The following is a 19,902-nucleotide window of genomic DNA, read 5'->3' as shown; positions in this document are numbered from 1 at the left end:
ATGAATAAGTGAAACGTATCTGAGTGAAGACTTTTGTTTCTATTCCGGTCAGGTCAGCGTCGGCTCATCCAGGACGCGTTGAATGCGTGGGTGCAATGCTCAGTCTTCGGGGCGTTGGTTTCAAGAAGACTACAAACTTATCAAGAAATCACTCTGGCTGATCAGCGACTACTAGTCTACCACTCGCAGCGGGAAATTGTGGCGTCATCGTTCTGATTCAGGCCAGATTTCAGCTGGAGAAAAAAAGAGCTTAATAGGAGCTCAACCAACTTCTCGCAGATTTATTGTGCACTTATAGCAAACTAATCTTTAATATTTGAATGGATATTGCTCATCTTTTCAATTTCAATCATAGAGGACGCTAGTGCTGCACACGATTACTTCATCTAAGTATAGTTCCAGGCCCGCTCACTGCTCTGCGGCCTACGCATCCAGATCCAGACCCAGTAAGCGTTCAGCTTCCAAGAGGTGAAGTGCTGTGTACCTGAACGTTCTCCAGGATGGCTCTATTCCGAGGTCTTCTGGCCTTCGGGATATTCTTATCATTAGGATTTGCTATAGCATCAGCTGACAAAGATGTCTTGAAGAGGTTCCCTCTCCTCATGCCGAATGTCGTTCCAAAGAGGGTGAGCTAAACTAATTTATTAATAACTTCTACGTATTATTATAATAATATTTATTTCATTTTCAAAACTTTCCATTTTATTAAAATTTGACTATAAATCTATTTCTTGCAACGATGTTCGGAAATGATATGTTGTTATTTTTAACCAGTGTTCAGCTCGTCATTTTCAACCTTTTTTTTACCGTGTCGCCCATCCTGCCATATGGTTGCCGGCCTTATAAAAAGCTACGTCAATTCTTTAATGTACAAACGTAATGCCAGCATATTATTCCGTTTTTTTTCCGGAATTGGTAATCCCCATAGTTTTAGAATCCCGACTTCTACATTCCGCTTAAGTGCGTTTTTCTGAATCACGAGATTCTGTGCCCCCCAAATAATATATAATAAAGCTAGTGAATGGTGATTAAAGAAAGACCTCTTCACACCCACATTTTGCATGGAACATAAAACTTCTAATTGACTATCGTTAGAAAATAATAACAATTTTGCTTTTATAATTTAAATTATATTAATTTTCATGTGTTTTCACAAATTTACAAATCAAATTACATTTATTTAGCGCCCTCCTATCCTTCCAGTTTCGCAAGGCCTCACTATTAAATATCCAACAGCCCCTATATATCCCGACACGATAAGTATCCTGGATACGCGCCCCAACAGCCCCTATATATCCCGACACGATAAGTATCCTGGATACGCTGCTATTCTTACCTGTATTACATGTGATGCTATTCTTACCTGTATTACATGTAATGCTATTCTTACCTGTATTACATGTAATGCTATTCTTACCTGCATTCATACCAGGTTCCTGCGCCAACTTCACGGACAGATTTATCCTATTTTTTATAATAACTTTTATAATAGCCTACTAACTCACATAACCTATTATATAATAGGCTATGCCTATTATATAATAGGCTTAATAGCCTACTTAACTCACATGTTCGAGCAAAGAAAACAAGGAAAAAGCAAAGAAAACAAGTTAGAAAGCAGAGAAAACAAGGAAAATGTTGTTATAATGTTATTCGTGCCTGCACTGCGAAATGAATGAGAAAAATATGGCATAGAAGGGAGAAGCAGTTGTGCTTGTGGGTCAACGTACCGTTTAGTGCCTGTAACGGACCGTTACCGTTGTAACGGAACTAATAACGTTGTAACGGAACTGTTACCGTTGTAACGGAACTGTTACCGTTGTAGCGGAACCGTTACCGTTGTAGCGGAACCGTTACCGTTGTAACGGAACCGTTACCGTTGTAACGGGGCTGTTACCGTTGTAACGGAGCGGTTACCGTTGTAACAGAACATTACCGTTGTAACGGGGCTGTTACCGTTGTAACGGAGCTGTTACCGTTGTAACGGAGCTGTTACCGTTGTAACGGAGCTGTTACCGTTGTAACGAACTGTTACCGTTGTAACGGAACTGTTACCGTTGTAACGAACCGATACTACTGTAATGGAGCTGTTACCGTTGTAACGGAGCTGTTACCGTTGTAACGGAACTGTTACCGTTGTAGCGGAGCTGTTACTATGCTATTCTTACCTGTATTACATGTAATGCTATTCTTACCTGTATTACATGTAATGCTATTCTTACCTGCATTACATGTAATGCTATTCTTACCTGTATTACATGTAATGCTATTCTTACCTGAATTACATGTGATGCTATTCTTACCTATATTACATGTGATGCTATTCTTACCTTTATTCCTACCAGGTTCCTGCGCAAACTTCACGGACAGATTTATCCTATTTTTTTATAATAACTTTTATAATAGCCTACTTAACTCACATGTTCATCAAGAGTTAGAAAGCAGAGAAAACAAGGGAAATGTTGTCATAATGTTATTCCTGCCTGCACTGCGAAATGAATGAGAAAAATATGGCATAGAAGGGAGAAGCAGTTCTGCTTGTGGGTCAACGTACCGTTTTGTGCCTGTAACGGAACCGTTACAGTTGTAACGGAACTGTTACTGTTGTAACGGAGCTGTTACCGTTGTAACGGAGCTGTTACCGTTGTAACGGAGCTGTTCCTGTTGTAACGGAGCGGTTACCGTTGTAGCGGAACTGTTACCGTTGTAACGGAACTGTTACCGTTGTAATCCGTTGTCGTTATAAAGGGGCCGTTGTCGTTATAAAGGGGCCGTTACCGTTATAAAGGGGCCGTTGTCGTTATAAAGGAGCCGCTACCATTATAAAGGGACCGTTACCGTTATAAAGGGGCCGTTGTAGTTATAAAGGGACCGTTACCGTTATAAAGGGGCCATTACCGTTATAAAGAGGCCGTTGTCGTTATAAAGGGGCCGTTACCGTTATAACGGGGGCCGTTGTCGTTATAAAGGGGCCGTACTGTTATAACGGGACCGTTGCCGTTATAAAGGGGCCGTTGTCATTATAAAGGGGCAGTTACTGTTATAACGGGATGATTGCCGTTATAAAGAGGCCGTTACCGTTATAATATATGAGATATGGTCGTTATTATGCCGACAACACAACAGTACAATAGCTGTCGCTTTCTCTTCTACGCAACCGGTTTTTACTTGCCGCTTATGTTCCCCTATTGTAACTTTCCACGGAACATAATTCTTGCTACTCCACCAACCTACTTTCATCAATTTAAATTAATAACTTATCATTTATATTTATCACTGATTTTTATGTTCTTAATAATTTACCGTTATTAATTAAATGCCAGTTAATGAATTTAACAATCGTAGAAAATTTAACGTGAGAAGATCCCAGAGAATGCCTGTTATTAATTTTAATTTTATATTTACTTACTCATGTCATTACTCATATATAATTATAACATGACAATTATAATATATTATTATTGACGTTGCTTTTCTAACGCGTAAATATCCTAATAGTTATAAAATAATTAATTATAAGAATTTCGTTTGTCTTATTATAATAATTATTAAAAATATGCTGACTTTGCTGTGAATGAGTTTCTGTCTTCTTCAATCATTCCATAATTAAGTATTTATTGATTGGCTGATTTATTGATTGGCTGATGCACAAGAACCAATCAGAAGTGTCGGTGATGACGTCATCGTGACGTCATCGTGACGTCATCACCGCATCGATCCTGTCGCTAACACGTGACCTGCGCGCCACGAACGCGTTTAGGACGCGTCTGCGCAGCCCCCGCCGCCGAACATATGGTGGACACAAGCTTACGTGTCCTTTAATTTTTCACTTATTGTACTTCACATTTTAAGCAGATAATATAGCAAAATAATAATAGCAGTGGTAGCAAAAAGTATCCGACACAAAAGAAAAACTTCATATTTTTTTCAGGTTCTAGAATATTTTACCGAACATAATGACTGAGAAATTATTGGCGAATCAAATTCTTTTTGTGGTGAATACTTTTTGGACCTTGATTTTTACAAAATTGCAATAATAAAATCAACATTTAATATTATTGTTGTTTTGATATGATTTTTGTATTTCCCGTGTAAGTTTATATTAGAATAGTATTTGTTTATGTTATTTTGTTGAATAAGCTTTAATTAAATAAAGTTTTTCCTTTGTGTCGGATACTTTTTGCACCCACTGTATATCAGACTAATCATATATAAAATCATATGGTAAACCTATATCAGACACAATTGTCCTGGGCCCATACTTTCAAAAAAGTTAAGAGATCGTAAGTTCATCAGCCAATCATTGACTGCCTTTCAAGCAAAATCCACCAATCATAGACAAGAAAATAGAGCGTAAGTACTTACGTTCACTTAGCGAATTTTGAAAGTATGGCCCCGGTACATCTTTATCAGAAGAAAATTCGTTCGACTCATCGGAAAAACTAAATAAAAAATTGTAAATAAAAAGCATTCAATGGTCCTCAATTAAACTTACATAAAGGAAGAACTTCTGCCTCACTATACCAATACACGTAAATCCGATACAAATGAAATGTACGGTACATTACACTCAGCTACAATTTTGTAGTAGGTATTCATGAATTGTATCACCGAAATAATTTTGTATTCCCAAATTATCCATCATAAATTTACATAAAAAAATTTCCTAAAATAAATAATTTTAACTTTTTTGTAACAATTCTCAGGGCAGAATCTCTAAGTTCGTAAAGACTGTAACAGAAGACCAGGTTTTTGTCTTTATCATTAAACGCTTTCTGAAATGAGTACAATAACACGTTGTAAGTGACATATCAATAAATGTCCGTATCGAATTAATCTATATTCATATATAAAGAAAAGTGATTATAATAAATTACAAATAACGAATGAACACCAAATTAGTGAGTAGTCGGTATAAACAAGTTTTAGTATAAACGTTAGCTTCGAAGTAATGCGGAATGTTTAGTTTTAACACTTCTAATGCAATAAATTTTATTACAATTTTTGGATAGACTTGTCATCGGCGCTGAATTTGCCAACAAGCTACTAGCCGATGCTTGGGCTAATTAAACCTACACAATTTTGCAATTTATTTTAAATAACAGGATTTACTTGTTTACACACGTGCGATCGATGACCAGAGAATTCGTTGATTTCTATTATCAGTGAATGGAACTTTTCTTCAGTTGAACGGTATATCAAAAGGCAAGTTTCAGGAAGTAATTCTTATTTATTAACGACGTTTCGAATGCAACAAACATTCATTTTCAAGTTAAAGAAGCATTAAACATTGAAAAAACTAAACTAAAGAATTAAACATTAAATTTTGCAATTACCCATCATTAACAGGTATTATTCGAACAATGAAATAAGTGTCGGACAAATTTCCAGCCGGACTGGCCACCGGTCACACGGCCAATCTCCAAATTAAGTGAATATCTCGCAAACTAATGAACGCAGCTCGATGAAACTTGGTACACGTATTCATTAGAAACCAACGGTGATGTTTATCTCATGTAAATTTTTTCCATTTCACCCTTATTCGTGAGTTATAGAGTAATACGGGCCGAAATTTTCAGTGACCAAGAAATTTCTTCTAAAATACTGAACAGATTCGGATGACACTTTAAAAATACAAATCTAACCTCACAACAGTGATGATTAGCTCGTGACAATTTTTTCGATTTTGCCTTCGTTTGCGAGTTATACGGCTATACATATACGGCTCCTTGTCAATGCAAATTTAAAAATCGGCCTCAGAAATGCCGGTCGTTTCTCCGTATGCCAACACTTATAACTTACTGAAAATTTCGGACCGAATTGCCGTATATCTCACGAATGAAAGTGAAATGGGAAAAACTCGTAAACGAAGGTAAAACCGAAAAAAATTGTCACGAGCTAAACATCATCGCTGGAAGTTTATCAATGTATCTTCAAAATTTCGTTCAAATCTGTTCAGTAGTTTAAAAGAAATTTCTTGGTCACTGCGAATTTCGGTTTGAATTGCTCTATAACTCACGAATGAAGTTGAAATGGTAAAAAATTTACATGAGCTAAACACCACCGTTAGATCCTAATGAATACGAGTACCAAGTTTCATCGAGCTATACGTTCATTAGTTTGGGAGATATAGTATAGTATCTAGTATAGTAGAGCTATACGTTCATTAGTTTGGGAGATATAGTATAGTATCTAGTATAGTAAAGCTATACGTTCATTAGTTTGGGAGATATAGTATATAGTATCTAGTATAGTATCTAGTATAGTATCTTCGGCATTAAAGAATAGGCCTGGATAGGCCTGTCGTTTGGGCTGTCTCACTCTGAGGGCATATTGAGACATATTAATTGGTCATTGAATTTGGAAATTGGCCTCGAATTCGGTCGTAAAAATGTCCGAGACGTCAAGGAAACGACTTCTATATCACAACATATTCTCAATAGTACTTCTAATGCAATAAATTTTATTACAATTTTTGGATAGACTTGTCATCGGCACTGAATTTGCCAACAAGCTACTAGCCGATGCTTGGGCTAATTGAACCTACACAATTTTGCAATACATTACCTATCATTAACAGGTATTATTCGAACAATTGAAATAGGAGTCGGCCAAATTTCCAGCCGGACTGGCAGCCGGTTGTTCATTGGAACCTAACTGTGATGTTTAGCTCATGTAAATTCTTCCATTTCACATTTATTCGTGAGTTATAGAGTAATACGGGCCGAAATTTTCAGTGACCATGAAATTTCTTCTAAAATACTGAACAGATTCAGATGACACTTTGAATATACAAATCTAACCTCCTAACGGTGATGTTTAGATCGTGACAATTTGTTCGATTTTGCCTTAATTCGTTCGCGAGTTATACGGCTATACTATACGGTTCCTTGTCAATGCAAATTTAAAAATCGGCCTCAGAAATGCCGGTCGTTTCTCCGAATGTCAACACTGATAATTTCGGACCGAAATGCCTTATACCTCACGAATGAAAGTGAAATGGGAAAAAATCACCGCTGGAAGGTTATTAATGTATGTTCAAAGTTTCGTTCAAATCTGTTCAGTAGTTTAAAAGAAATGTCTTGGTCACTGCGAATTTCGGTTTGCATTGCTCTATAACTCACGAATGAAGGTGAAATGGTAAAAAATTTTCACGAGCTAAACATCACCGTAAGGTCCTAATGAATACGTGTTCAAAGTTTCATCGAGCTATACGTTCATTAGTTTGGGAGATATAGTATCTAGTATAGTATCTTTGGCATTGAAGAATAGGCCTGGATAGGCCTGTCGTTTGGTCTGTCTCACTCTGAGGGCATATTACTTGATCATTGAATTTGAAAATTGGCCTCGAATTCGGCCGTAAATTAGTCCGAGACGTCAAGGAAACGACTTCTATATCACAACATATTCTCAATAGGCTTTATTTAAACGAAAAAAATTGCTGTTTGACCAATATTTCCCCCCCCCCTCCCCCCAGGACGACACCTACTTCTGCACCCCCATCCGCATAGACCCTACAATGGACTACTACATCAGTGAGTAACATATTCACACTGTTAGAAAAAACTGTGAAAAAAACGGTCCCACTGGCGTTCTAGTGGCCGGTCGCCTCGTGAAAATGAACTGTTTCGCCGTTTTTATCAGATGATTTACGGATTTCTAGTGTTAAATTAGCATAAAAACGGCGACACGGTGTTTCTTTCCACGTGCCTACCGGCCACTGAAACGCCGGTAATTCCGTTAATGGTAATTTTTCTAACAGTGTAGTTTTGCTTATTCATACATGTCCATAAATTCATTTATTGTGTTCATATAGTAAATAAATTCATTTATTGTGTTTAGTATTCATAAATTTTAATATTTTCATTCATATTGTTAAAACATTATTTTTGTATTCCTACATATTCATGTGTTTTTATATTTTTCATATAATTTTCCTTTTCTAAGTCGTTCATATATTAATATTATAGGTATTCATTTAAAATGTTATTTTGGAATTCCTACATATTCATGTATGTTTTCATAGTTTTTATACAATTATCATTTTCTTAGTCGTTTATATATTAAAAATATACATATTGATTCGAATTTTACCACCAGCTGGGTTCCATATTTTCACATTTTTATATAATTTTTGTATTTTTAATCGTTCATATAATAATATTATATATATTAATTCGAATTTTACCATCAGCTGGGTTCCATGTTTTCATATTTTTATATAATTTTCGTATTCTTAGTCGTTCATATAATAATATTATATATAAATTAATTCCAATATTACCTGCAACCGGGTTTCATGTTTTCATATATTTTATTTAATTTTCGTATTAGTTATTCTTATAATAATATTATAAATATATTAATTCGAATATTACCTCCAGCTGGGTTCTATTTTTTCGTATTTATATATAATTATCGTATTCTTAGTCATTCATACATTAATATTATATTCAATCTTCATCATTAATTCGAATATTACCTCCAGCTGGATTTCATGTTTTCATATTTGTTTCATGAAAACTAAAATTGAAACTAATGAAATTATATTCTTATAATTTTCGTATTCTTAGTTGTTCATACATTAATAATATATCTAAATTAATTGAAATATTACCTCCAAATGGGTTCTATATTTTCATATATTTTATATAATCTTGTATATTAGTCGTTCATCTAATAATATTATATATATATTAATTGGAATATTACCTCCAGCCAGGTTTCAGTATTCTTAGTTGTTCACACAACTATATTATATATAAATTAATTAAAATATTACCTCCAGCTGGGTTCCATATTTTCATATTTTTGTAAAATTTTCGTATTCTTAGTCATTCACACATTAATATTATACATATATTAATTGGGATATCACCTCCAGCCGGGTTTCAACCCAACACGACGAGCGCCCTGGCCCCTTAATTAAAATTCCAAGTTGTTCATATAATAATATTATATAAATTAATTAAAATATTACCTCCAGCCGGGTTTCAACCCAACACGACGAGCGCCCTGGCGCACCACATGCTGGTGGTTGGGTGCACCGCCCCCGGGCTGGACGAGGCCCTTTGGAACTGTGGGGGCATGGCCATGAGCAACGCGGGCTTCAGGACCGCACCCACATGTGCTGAGGGCACCCAGGTGAGGGCACCCAGGTGAGGGCACCCAGGTGAGGGCACCCAGGTGAGGGCACCCAGGTGAGGGCACCCAGGTGAGGGCACCCAGGTGAGGGCACCCAGGTGAGGGCACCCAGGTGAGGGCACCCAGGTGAGGGCACCCAGGTGAGGGCACCCAGGTGAGGGCACCCAGGTGAGGGCACCCAGGTGAGGGCACCCAGGTGAGGGCACCCAGGTGAGGGCACCCAGGTGAGGGCACCCAGGTGAGGGCACCCAGGTNGCTTTATCGCAAAGATGTGTATAAGAGACAGTTATTATAGATTATCAATAATATTGTTATATCATTACCATGTCATTATCATATCATCATCATTACCATCACTATCATCATCATCATATAATTCTCATAATTATCATCATATCATTTTCATTATTATCGTCATATCATTATCATATCATCATTATATGATCATAATCATTCAATCATCATCATCACATCATCATATCATCATTATATAATCATAATCATTCAATACCATCATTATATAATCACAATCATTCAATCATCATCACTATATAATTATAATCATTCAATTATCATTATCATCATGTCTGTATCATTATCATCGTATCACTATCATTATCATCATTACGGTATATCATTAAAATAATTCAATTACCATCATCATTTAATCATAATCATCCAATCATGATCATATCATCATTATATAATCATAATCATCCAATCATCATCATATCATCATTATATAATCATAATCATTCAATCATCATCATCATTTAATTATAGTCATTCAATCATCATCATCATTTAATTATAATCATTCAGTCATCATCATCATTTAATTATAATCATTCAATTACCATCATCATTTAATTATAATCATTCAATCATCACCATCATTTAATTATAATCATTCAATAATCACCATAATTTAATGATAATCATTCAATTACCATCATTATATAATCATAATCATTCAATTACCATCATTATATAATTTATATAATAATAATCATTCAATGATAATCATTCAATTACCATCATTATTTAATCATAATCATTCAATTACCATCATTATATAATCATAATAATTCAATCATCACCATTATATAATCATAATCATTCAATTATCAATATCATCATGTCTGTATCATTATCATCATATCATCACATCATCATTATATAATCATAATCATCCAATCATAATCATATCATCATTATATAATCATAATTCAATCATCATAATCATCATCATCACCACGCCCCCCAGATAATCTACGCGTGGGCGATGGACGCGCCTGCGCTGCTGCTGCCAGAGGGCGTCGCCTTCAGGGTGGGCAGGAGCTCTGACATCAAGTACCTGGTGCTCCAGGTACACTACGCCTCCATGGAGCCCTTCACAGGTACCAGCGCCATGTGTACCTGTACCTGTACCTTCCTGTACCTTCCTGTACCTTCCTGTACCTTCCTGTACCTTCTTGTACCTTCCTGTACCTTCTTGTACCTTCCTGTACCTTCCTGTACTTCTTTCAATTATCATTATCATCATGTCTGTATCATCATCATCGTATCACTATCATTATCATCATTATATCATTAAAATAATTCAATCATCATCATTATATAATCATAATCATTCAATCATCACCACCTGCATTATCATTATCACATCATCATCATCGCCCCCCAGATAATCTACGCGTGGGCGATGGACGCGCCTGCGCTGCTGCTGCCTGAGGGCGTCGCCTTCAGGGTGGGCCGGAGCTCTGACATCAAGTACCTGGTGCTCCAGGTACACTACGCCTCCATGGAGCCCTTCAGAGGTACCAGCGCCTTGTGTGTGTGGTAATCGAACCCACAAATCACTCTTCAATTTTGCATATTTAACCACCTGGCTACCCTGCTCCTCCTGGCCACTTAATATAGACCAGAATTTTTACAGCTAGCTAGACCTTGAACCTGAAACCCACTGCTTCAATCTTGTTGTTTATAACCAACCGGCTATCTACCTGAAAAATTTTCACAGCTTGCAGGGCCTCGAACTCGCAGCTCAGTGCTTTAATCTTGCTATTTTTAACCACCCGGCCACTTACCTGATATAGACCAGAATTTTCACAGCTAGCCGGTGCTCGAACCTGAAACTTTTTTCTTCAATCTTGCCTGTTTTAAACCCTCGGTTTACATGCCGATGTTGCATTGCGTTCACACATGCTTTTTGCATGCGTATCTTTATAATGACGCTCAAGTCCTCATTCATAATAAAAATTATCCAAGAATAAAAATATGGATAAATTTTATTGTAATTAATTATGTACTAAATAAATATTTAGTACCAATAATTGAATTATTAGCAATTAATTATAATTATTTCCAGACGGCGCCACGGACGACTCAGGCGTCTTCGTCTACTACAAGGAGAAGCCGTGAGTTGTCTTCTAATTATAATATTTATAATAGAATTATTTGTGAAAAAGTGATTCATATTAAACATATTAACGAAAAAAATTCAATTAATTGTACACAGAAATCGATTCAAGTTGTTCAGCTCAATCAGTCGGTCGAGAGATAATTTTCTCAACAAACTTACAGCATGGATAAAAATGTTCGTAAACAATTGAAATTTGGTCATGTAAAAATGCATTTAAATTTTACAGACAGTAATTAAATCAATTGCAATTTCGTAGAAATATTTTCAATATATTAATACGGCGGCGTGTATGGGAGTGCTATTGGTTGCTTCAGGGCAGAGTATATTTGATTTATATACTTTAACTAGTATATAACGTGTGGAAATAATTATAATTCATTACTAATAATTTAATTATTGGTACTAAATTATTATTTGGTACCTAATTAATCACAATAAAGTTTATCCTTATTTTTAATCTTGAATAATTTATATTATGAATGAAGACTTAAGCGCCATTATAAAGATACGCATTCTAGTTAGTATTTACAAATAGTATTAGTATATTAATATATATTTCAGGTGGGGGCGCTACCCCAGGGTTGGGGCGGGGGGTGCATACTCCCCCAGAGCGTAGAATGTACATAATTATACGTATATTTGATTATATAAAATTAGTATATGCATATTAATATATATTTCAGACAGCCCCGGTCGACTATGTTGCTGCTGCTGTGTAGAAGTGCTATTCCTTGCCTCCGGGCCGAGTATATTAAATTTTATATACTGTAATTATTATATAAAATCACTATTGGTATATTGATATATATTTCAGACAGCCCCGGTCGGCGGGGGTGCTGCTGCTGGGCACTGGGGGGCGCATTCTTCCCCAGAGTGTGGAGTACATGGAGACAGCCTGCACCATCGAGGAGGATAAAGTTATACATCCATTCGCCTTCCGTACCCACACCCACTCACTAGGTGGGTTGCCCACTCACTAAGTGGGTTACCCACTCACTAGGTGGGTTGCCCACTCACTAGGTGGGTTGCCCACTCACTAGGTGGGTTGCCCACTCACTAGGTGGGTTGCCCACTCACTAGGTGGGTTGCTTATTTGTACCCTCCCGTAGTGAGTTACCCACTGAAATCTGTAAATTTAATAATCTTTTAATAATAATTGGGCACCAGACGACTAAACCCACATACCTGCAATCATTACAGTCAATACTAATTGTTAAATTAACATATTCCTCAAGTTTGGTGGAGACCTAATTATTATAATTACATAATTAGAAATAAGCGATTATTCAATTATTATTATTACAACCACTGAGACGGTGTAAGATTTTCAGCCTAATGTTAAAGAGCATTAACCATTTCAACCACACCGCTCCCTTGTACCATTAACTAACATTATTATTAACATTAGCCATAAAACCTTTCACCCTTAACCCTTTCACAACTAACCATTTCACCCGTAACCATTCCAATATAACCCTTTGACCCTGGTCCTTTGACCCTAACCCTTTAACCTCCAACCCTTTAACCCCTAACCCTTTAACTTCTAACCCTTTAACCCCTAACCCTTTAACCCCTAACCCTTTAACCCCTAACCCTTTAACCCCTAACCCTTTAACCCCTAACCCTTTAACCCCTAACCCATTAACCCCTAACCCTTTAACCCCTAACCCTTCACCCCCTAACCCTTCACCCCCTAACCCTTTAACCCTTAACCCTTTGGCCCTACCCCTTTGATCCTTAACACTTTAACCCCCAACCCTTTAACCCCTAACACTTTAACCCCTCACCCTTCAACCACTAGCTCTTGACCTCGAAATCTTCGATCTCTTTCAAGCTAAACCCTTCCATCGATAACCCTTTAATCCCTAACCCTTTAACCCCCTAACCCTCTAACCCTAACCCTTTAACCCCCAACCCTTCACCCCCCAGGGCGGGTGGTGAGCGGCTATAAGGTCACCCGTCGGGGGCAGGAGGACGAGTGGACGCTGCTGGGGAAGAAGGACCCCCAGCTCCCCCAGATGTTCTACCCCATCGCCACCAACACCACCCTCACCCGCGGGGACCGTGTGGTACGTGGGGGACCGTGTGGTACGTGGGGGACCATGTGGTACGTGGGGGACCGTGTGGTACGTGGGGGACCGTGTGGTACGTGGGGGACCGTGTGGTACGTGGGGACTATGGATTATTCATTTGCAATTCAATTGTACGTTATTATTCATTACTCATTTATTTAAATTCATTAGCATATTTATATCAATTAATCATTCATTTTCATTCATCGGCATATTTATATTCATTAATCATTCATTTCAATTTATCAGCATATTTATATGCCTTCATCATTCATTTCAGTGAAATTAATTTAATTATTCACTAATTCAATTATTTTAATTATTGCAGGCTGCCAGATGCACGATGGTCAGCGACCGCGACACCGTGACCCTAATTGGGTGAGGCTAATAATCAATGTAAATAATAATTTTAATTGTTTTTGATTTTATTTATTGCTAAACTCATAAATGATACGCATCGTATAAATAATCATTACCTAAGAAGAAATGCACAGCTTAATTTTGTCTAATTTCCATTTTCGGATTTAAACTAATTTGTAAAATTGGTTAATTTTGACATTTAATTATCGAAAAAATTATTCGTTTATTGTTATTTTTTATATTTTGTCTTAATTAGCTACACTGAATGGTCGTTGATAACTTGCACATCATTTGCTTGCCGCTTAATAAACTGCATGTTTTAGTGCGCCTCGTATACGATTAATTATTTGTACGCTTTATACGCACATGTTGTACGCCTGTACACAGTGTATACATTTCGTGGCGTATGCGATTGATGTGTAGTGAGCTAGCGTATTAATGAGCACTACGCACTTGTGTGAAATGTTGTTGTTTGTTTTACGCATGTTTTTACCACCTTACCTAAGTCAGCCTCGTGCAATTTCCCGCAGCCTCACGCAATTTACCACAGCCTCATTCAATTTACCACAGCCTCATACAATTTACCACAGCCTCACACAATTTACCACAGCCTCATACAATTTACCACAGCCTCACACAATTTACCACAGCCTCGTACAATTTACCACAGCCTCACACAATTTACCACAGCCTCACACAATTTACCACAGCCTCATACAATTTACCACAACCTCTTACAACCTTCGCCTGCTGCGTTTACGCCAAAAGTTACCCTGTTTACCCAATTCTCCCTATCGCGATATGGAAGCCTTTATCCCCAAATTTACCCTATTGACCTCAGCGTGATAAGAAAACGGGTGCCCCAAACGTTACCCTATTCACCCAATTTACCCCTAAGGACTAGGGAAAAATTTCGCCTCTAGAAATTACCCTATTTACCTAATATACCCCAGCGCTCCAGGGAAACAATTACCCCAGAAGTTACCCTATTTACCTAATTTACCGCAGAGTGCATGGGAAACATTTAGCCCCCGGAAGTTACCGTATTTACACATTTTACCCCAGAGCTACAATGCAACATTTACCCCCAGAAGTTACCCTATTTACCCAATTTACCCCAGAACTCCAATGCAACATTTACCCGCCACAAGTTTACCCATATTACCCCAGAGCTCCGGGGAAACATTTACCCCCAGAAGTTACCCTATTTACCCAATTTTACCCGAGAGCTCCAATGCAACATTTACCCCCCGGAAGTTTTCCTATTTACCCACATATCCCCAGAACTCCAAGGAAACCTTCACCCCAGTTATTACACAATTTCCCCAATTTACCCCAGAGCTCCAATGCAACATTTATCCCGCCAGAAATTACCCTATTTACCCAATTTACCCCAGAGCTCCAGAAAAGCAATTACCCCCAGAAGTTACCCTACTTACCCCAGAGCTCCAGGGAAACATTTACCCCCCAGAAGTTACCTATTTACCCAATTTACCCCAGAGCTCTAAAGAAACATTTACCCCCAGAAGTTACCCTATTTACCCAATTTACCCAATTTACCCCAGAGGGCCTGAGAAATAATTACGCCAGAACTTACCCTATTCACCCAATTTACCCCAGCGCGACCGGCAAGGACGAGATGTGCAATTTTTACCTGCTTTACCACACCGAGGGGGAGACGCTGCAGCAGAAGAACTGCTACCCAATTTACCCCAGCGCGACCGGCAAAGACGAGATGTGCAATTTTTACCTGCTTTACCACACCGAGGGGGAGACGCTGCAGCAGAAGAACTGCTTCTCCCTCGGCCCCCCCTTCTACTCGTGGGGGGGAGGAGACCTGAGGGACATCCCTGACGGGGATGCCTCGTCCCTCCCCCAGGGGGAGACTGCCCACGAGATGGGGGTGCAAGTGCACCAGATGTAGCGGGGGATGTAGCGGGTAATGACGGCACCAAATGTAGCGGGGGATGTAGCGGGTAATGACGGCACCAAATGTAGCAGTGAATGGGGGCAACAAATGTAGCAGTGAGTGAAGGAAATGTAGCAGTGAATGAATTGTAGCGGGGAATGAGGGTAAAAAACGTAGCAGTGAAGGAAATGTAGCAAGGAATGAGAGCAACAAATGTAGCATTGAATGAAATGTAGCAGTGAAGGAAATGGAGCAGTGAATGAAATGTAGCAGTGATTGAAATGTAGCAGTGAATGAGAGCTAAAATGTATATAGCAGTGAATGAAATGTAGCAGTGAATGAAATGTAGCAGTGAATGAAATGTAGCAGGGAATGGAATGTAGCAGTGAATGAAATGGAGCAGTAAAAGGAATGTAGCAGTGAATGAAATGTAGCAGCGAATGAAATGTAGCAGTAAAAGGAATGTAGCAGTGAATGGAATGTAGCAGTGAATGAAATGGAGCAGTAAAAGGAATGTAGCAGTGAATGAAATGTAGCGTGAATGGAATGTAGCAGTGAATGAAATGGAGCAGTAAAAGGAATGTAGCAGTGAATGAAATGTAGCAGTGAATGAAATGTAGCAGTGAATGAAATGTAGCAGTGAATGAAATGTCGCAGTAAATGAAATGTAGCAGTGAATGAAAGCACCTTAAATGAAGCAGTGAATGAGGGCACAAATACAGCATTGGGTGAGGGAATCTAATATAAAATTGAATTAAATGCATGATTTAAAAATTGGACCAAATTGAAGAGTTTAATCAATATTGCCAAGTTGATCTTATCATATTGAAGTATGATAATTACCACGAGAGTAGTCAAATTTTTGCATTGCATAATAGTTTAAGCCGTACTGGGGTAATAAATTGTACCTTCAAGGAATTAATAGATAACCCTATTGGTAAATAGATATTCCTATTATATAGAAGGAAGAAAAATTGCGAAATAGTGGATGCGAATATAATTAAAAAAGATATGCTTGCTGCATTAGAAAAGTATGCATTGTAAGTGAAGAACGTGTAAACAACTACATGAAAATAAGTTAAATCTATACCTCTATATAAATAATAATCTAATATTATATAAAAGTTCATAGATAATTAATCCGTATTAGTTCCAACAGTACTTTTTATCCCCAGTTTTTGGGACAAATTATATCCCCAAACATAAAATAAATTATATTAAATCATTTTTAGTAGCACTACGCTATTTATGATGATACATAATGATTACCGCAGCGATTATCATGGATTATAGGATAATCATTCATTAATTTATTATACATTTACAAGCAGGTAATGAAAATAATTATATTTTTCATTGTAATGTCGTTGTATTTTGCATGTTCGTCACAACGATACACGAGGTCGTATTATTATTGTTATTATTGTTATTATTATTTATTTTGCTATGACTGTTATTCTCGGCTTCATTTTTTTAATTATTAAGTAAATTCACAATTTCTTACTTGAATCGTTTTCGTATTATTTTGCATAAATTGCATTGTTATTGTAACGCTGCTGTTATTGTTGTAGTTACAGTTGTTGTTCATGCAATATTGTTGGTGTTATCGCTGCTGTAGTTGACGATGAGTGTTGATGTGCGTGTTATTTTTATAGCTGTTATTGAAGTGTGTTATTGTTATAGCTGTTATTGATGTGCGTGTTATTTTTATAGCTGTTATTGATGTGCATGTTGTTGTTATAGCTGTTATTTATGTTTGTGATATTGTTTTAGCTGTTATTGATGTGTGTGTTATTTTTATAGCTGTTATTGATGTCCGTGTTATTGTTATAGCTGTTATTTATGTTTGTGCTATTGTTATAGCTGTTATTGATGTGAGTAATATTGTTGTAGCTACTATTGATATGTGTGTTATTGTTATAGCGGCCATTGATGTGCGTGTTATAGCTGTTATTGATGTGTATGTTTTATTGTTATAGTTGTTATTGATGGGCGTTTTATATTGTTATTGAGTAAGAACATCGTTTACTTCTCTTCAACCTCGCAAATTTCAGTTCAAGTTGGAGTTTTACACCCAATTTATTTTTCAGTGCATATAAATAACTTTGATATATTTTCGCTTAATCGTTTTAATAATCGTTAAACAATCATTATTTTATTTTCTTGGACGCCGGAAGCGTACATTTTGTTAAAGCTATTTTTTTATTGCTATGATATTAGTTTGATATTTGGTTATAGTAATGAATTTTTCCTCTTAATCTCCTTTTCTAAATTAGAAACTTGAAAATTTTTACGAAACTTTTAAATTTGATTTAAAATCTCAAAATTTTGAAATTAACTTCAAATCTCAAAATGTATTCAGAATCTTATATTTTTAATCCCAAAATTTGCTTTAGAGCCTCAAAATTCTTTTACCTTTAGAAAATAGCGCCTTATCACAAAATTTATCTTTATCTCAACAATGACTGCAGCATAATACTCCTTATTAATTTTTTATAATTAATTATAGTTTAAATGGCTAAGTATAATATTATTTATTTCATGCAAACAGAATTCTTCATGCTGATTTTAAATTTTACAAGCATCGTTCATTGTAAAATTTATTTCCCCTATCGCATGTGGAACAACATGAATATACATTTTAAATAAAATACTTTTAGAACTACAGTTTACTTTTAATTTCCATAATAAAATGAGCCTCAAAGTTTCAGTGAAAATTTCGTTTGGAAAATTACAGTCCAAAAATAGAAAAAAAAAATTTAACACCAATAAATAGAGTGAAAGTTTTCACAATCGCCTGACAAATTGCTTTATGATGTTTATGACCGTTTAAACAAAAATTTTAATGTGTGATTGTATAAAATAATAAGTGGTGTGAAAAAATAAATAATCTTAATTATTATTGGCAATAATAATTGTTTAACATATCCATAAAATATTTCAGTCCATTGGGCGCACAGACATCGATTCTTTTTTGTTTAGAAGTCACACATTCAATAAATTTAATTTAGTTACATATTCATCTGTTGTATTCATAATCAAAGATCACAATGCACACTTATGTTCATTTACCCCTTCTTCGATATTCACGCAAATTTAGCCAAAAAATTATTTTTTTTTTCAAAATTCTCCAGAATTTTTTATTTTGTAAATTTTTCTCTATCTTTTGAAAACTGTGAAGATCTTATTTTATTATGAATGCCATATATCTCAAAAATTGAACTAATCACGTAATAATCACATTTCCTGGCATCTAAACGATCAATTAGTCATAATATCAATAAATTTCAGCCAGCTCGATAACCAATGAACCTATTATTCTTAAACTTATTTATCTCATTACGATAAAAGTGCCAAAAATGATAATAGATTTCACATTGATCAAAAATAATAATGAATTCAAGGATCATTTTTTATAAAATTGAAACATATAAATTGCGTAAAAATTCCTAAATTTACAAAATTCGATTTATTTTTTAAACTGGGATAGAAAAGTGTTTAATGCGTATAGATATGAATTATATAAATGCTTTTATTTAATTATAATAATAATATTATTATTTTTTATATTATATTATAATATTATTAATAATAATAATTATATTATTATTCATTATAATTTATAAATATTGGGGCATAACTATACTAATATGCCTCCCCAGCGACACCCGTGGGGATGAGATGTGCAACTTCTACCTGCTGTACTGGACCACCACTCCCTCCCCCCTGGGGATGAAGAGCTGCTTCAGCGCTGGTCCCCCCCACGAGGATTGGGGGGATCACTTCAATACAATCCCCAAGTATGCCTCCAAACTGGGGGATGCTGATGTGGGGGTGAGGCATGCGGGGCATGGGGGTGGAAGAGGCTAGGTATGGGGAGTAGGTGGGGAGCAAAAAAATAGGTGGGTTATGGAAGTGGGGAAAAATAGGTTGTGGGGATTTGGTTGGGAGTGGTCATGAAATCATGACCCAATCGACTGTTAAATTTAATA

The 19,902-nt window shown here is 36.4% G+C and overlaps 1 protein-coding gene across 1 annotated transcript; it reads left to right on the top strand.

Annotated features, from left to right (window-relative positions):
* Window positions 1–459: 459 nt before the first annotated feature.
* Window positions 460–17,366, top strand: LOC108671591 (peptidylglycine alpha-hydroxylating monooxygenase). Its single transcript, XM_047885114.1, has 9 exons — window positions 460–626; window positions 7,478–7,535; window positions 8,987–9,144; window positions 10,412–10,544; window positions 11,516–11,564; window positions 12,384–12,529; window positions 13,499–13,638; window positions 13,970–14,019; window positions 15,718–17,366. The coding sequence occupies exons 1-9, from the start codon at window positions 501–503 to the stop codon at window positions 15,923–15,925; spliced, it is 1,068 nt and encodes a 355-aa protein (XP_047741070.1). The 5' UTR covers window positions 460–500; the 3' UTR covers window positions 15,926–17,366.
* The last annotated feature ends 2,536 nt before the right edge of the window (window positions 17,367–19,902 follow it).

This window comes from Hyalella azteca, unplaced genomic scaffold (assembly GCF_000764305.2).
Source record: "Hyalella azteca isolate HAZT.00-mixed unplaced genomic scaffold, Hazt_2.0.2 contig16973, whole genome shotgun sequence".
Classification (NCBI taxonomy): domain Eukaryota; kingdom Metazoa; phylum Arthropoda; class Malacostraca; order Amphipoda; family Hyalellidae; genus Hyalella; species Hyalella azteca.
The sequence above is the reverse complement of the archived record's forward strand: the minus strand, read 5'-3'. Positions and strand labels throughout refer to the sequence as shown.

What these genes read in the sequence shown, in the direction of transcription:
- LOC108671591 (XM_047885114.1), top strand. Translation starts at nt 501, where the DNA reads ATGGCTCTATTCCGAGGTCTTCTGGCCTTCGGGATATTCTTATCATTA. An exon ending in TCACCCGCGGGGACCGTGTG is followed by an intron (nt 13,639 to 13,969) that starts GTACGTGGGGGA and finishes TAATTATTGCAG; the next exon opens with GCTGCCAGATGCACGATGGT. An exon ending in GACACCGTGACCCTAATTGG is followed by an intron (nt 14,020 to 15,717) that starts GTGAGGCTAATA and finishes AATTTACCCCAG; the next exon opens with CGCGACCGGCAAAGACGAGA.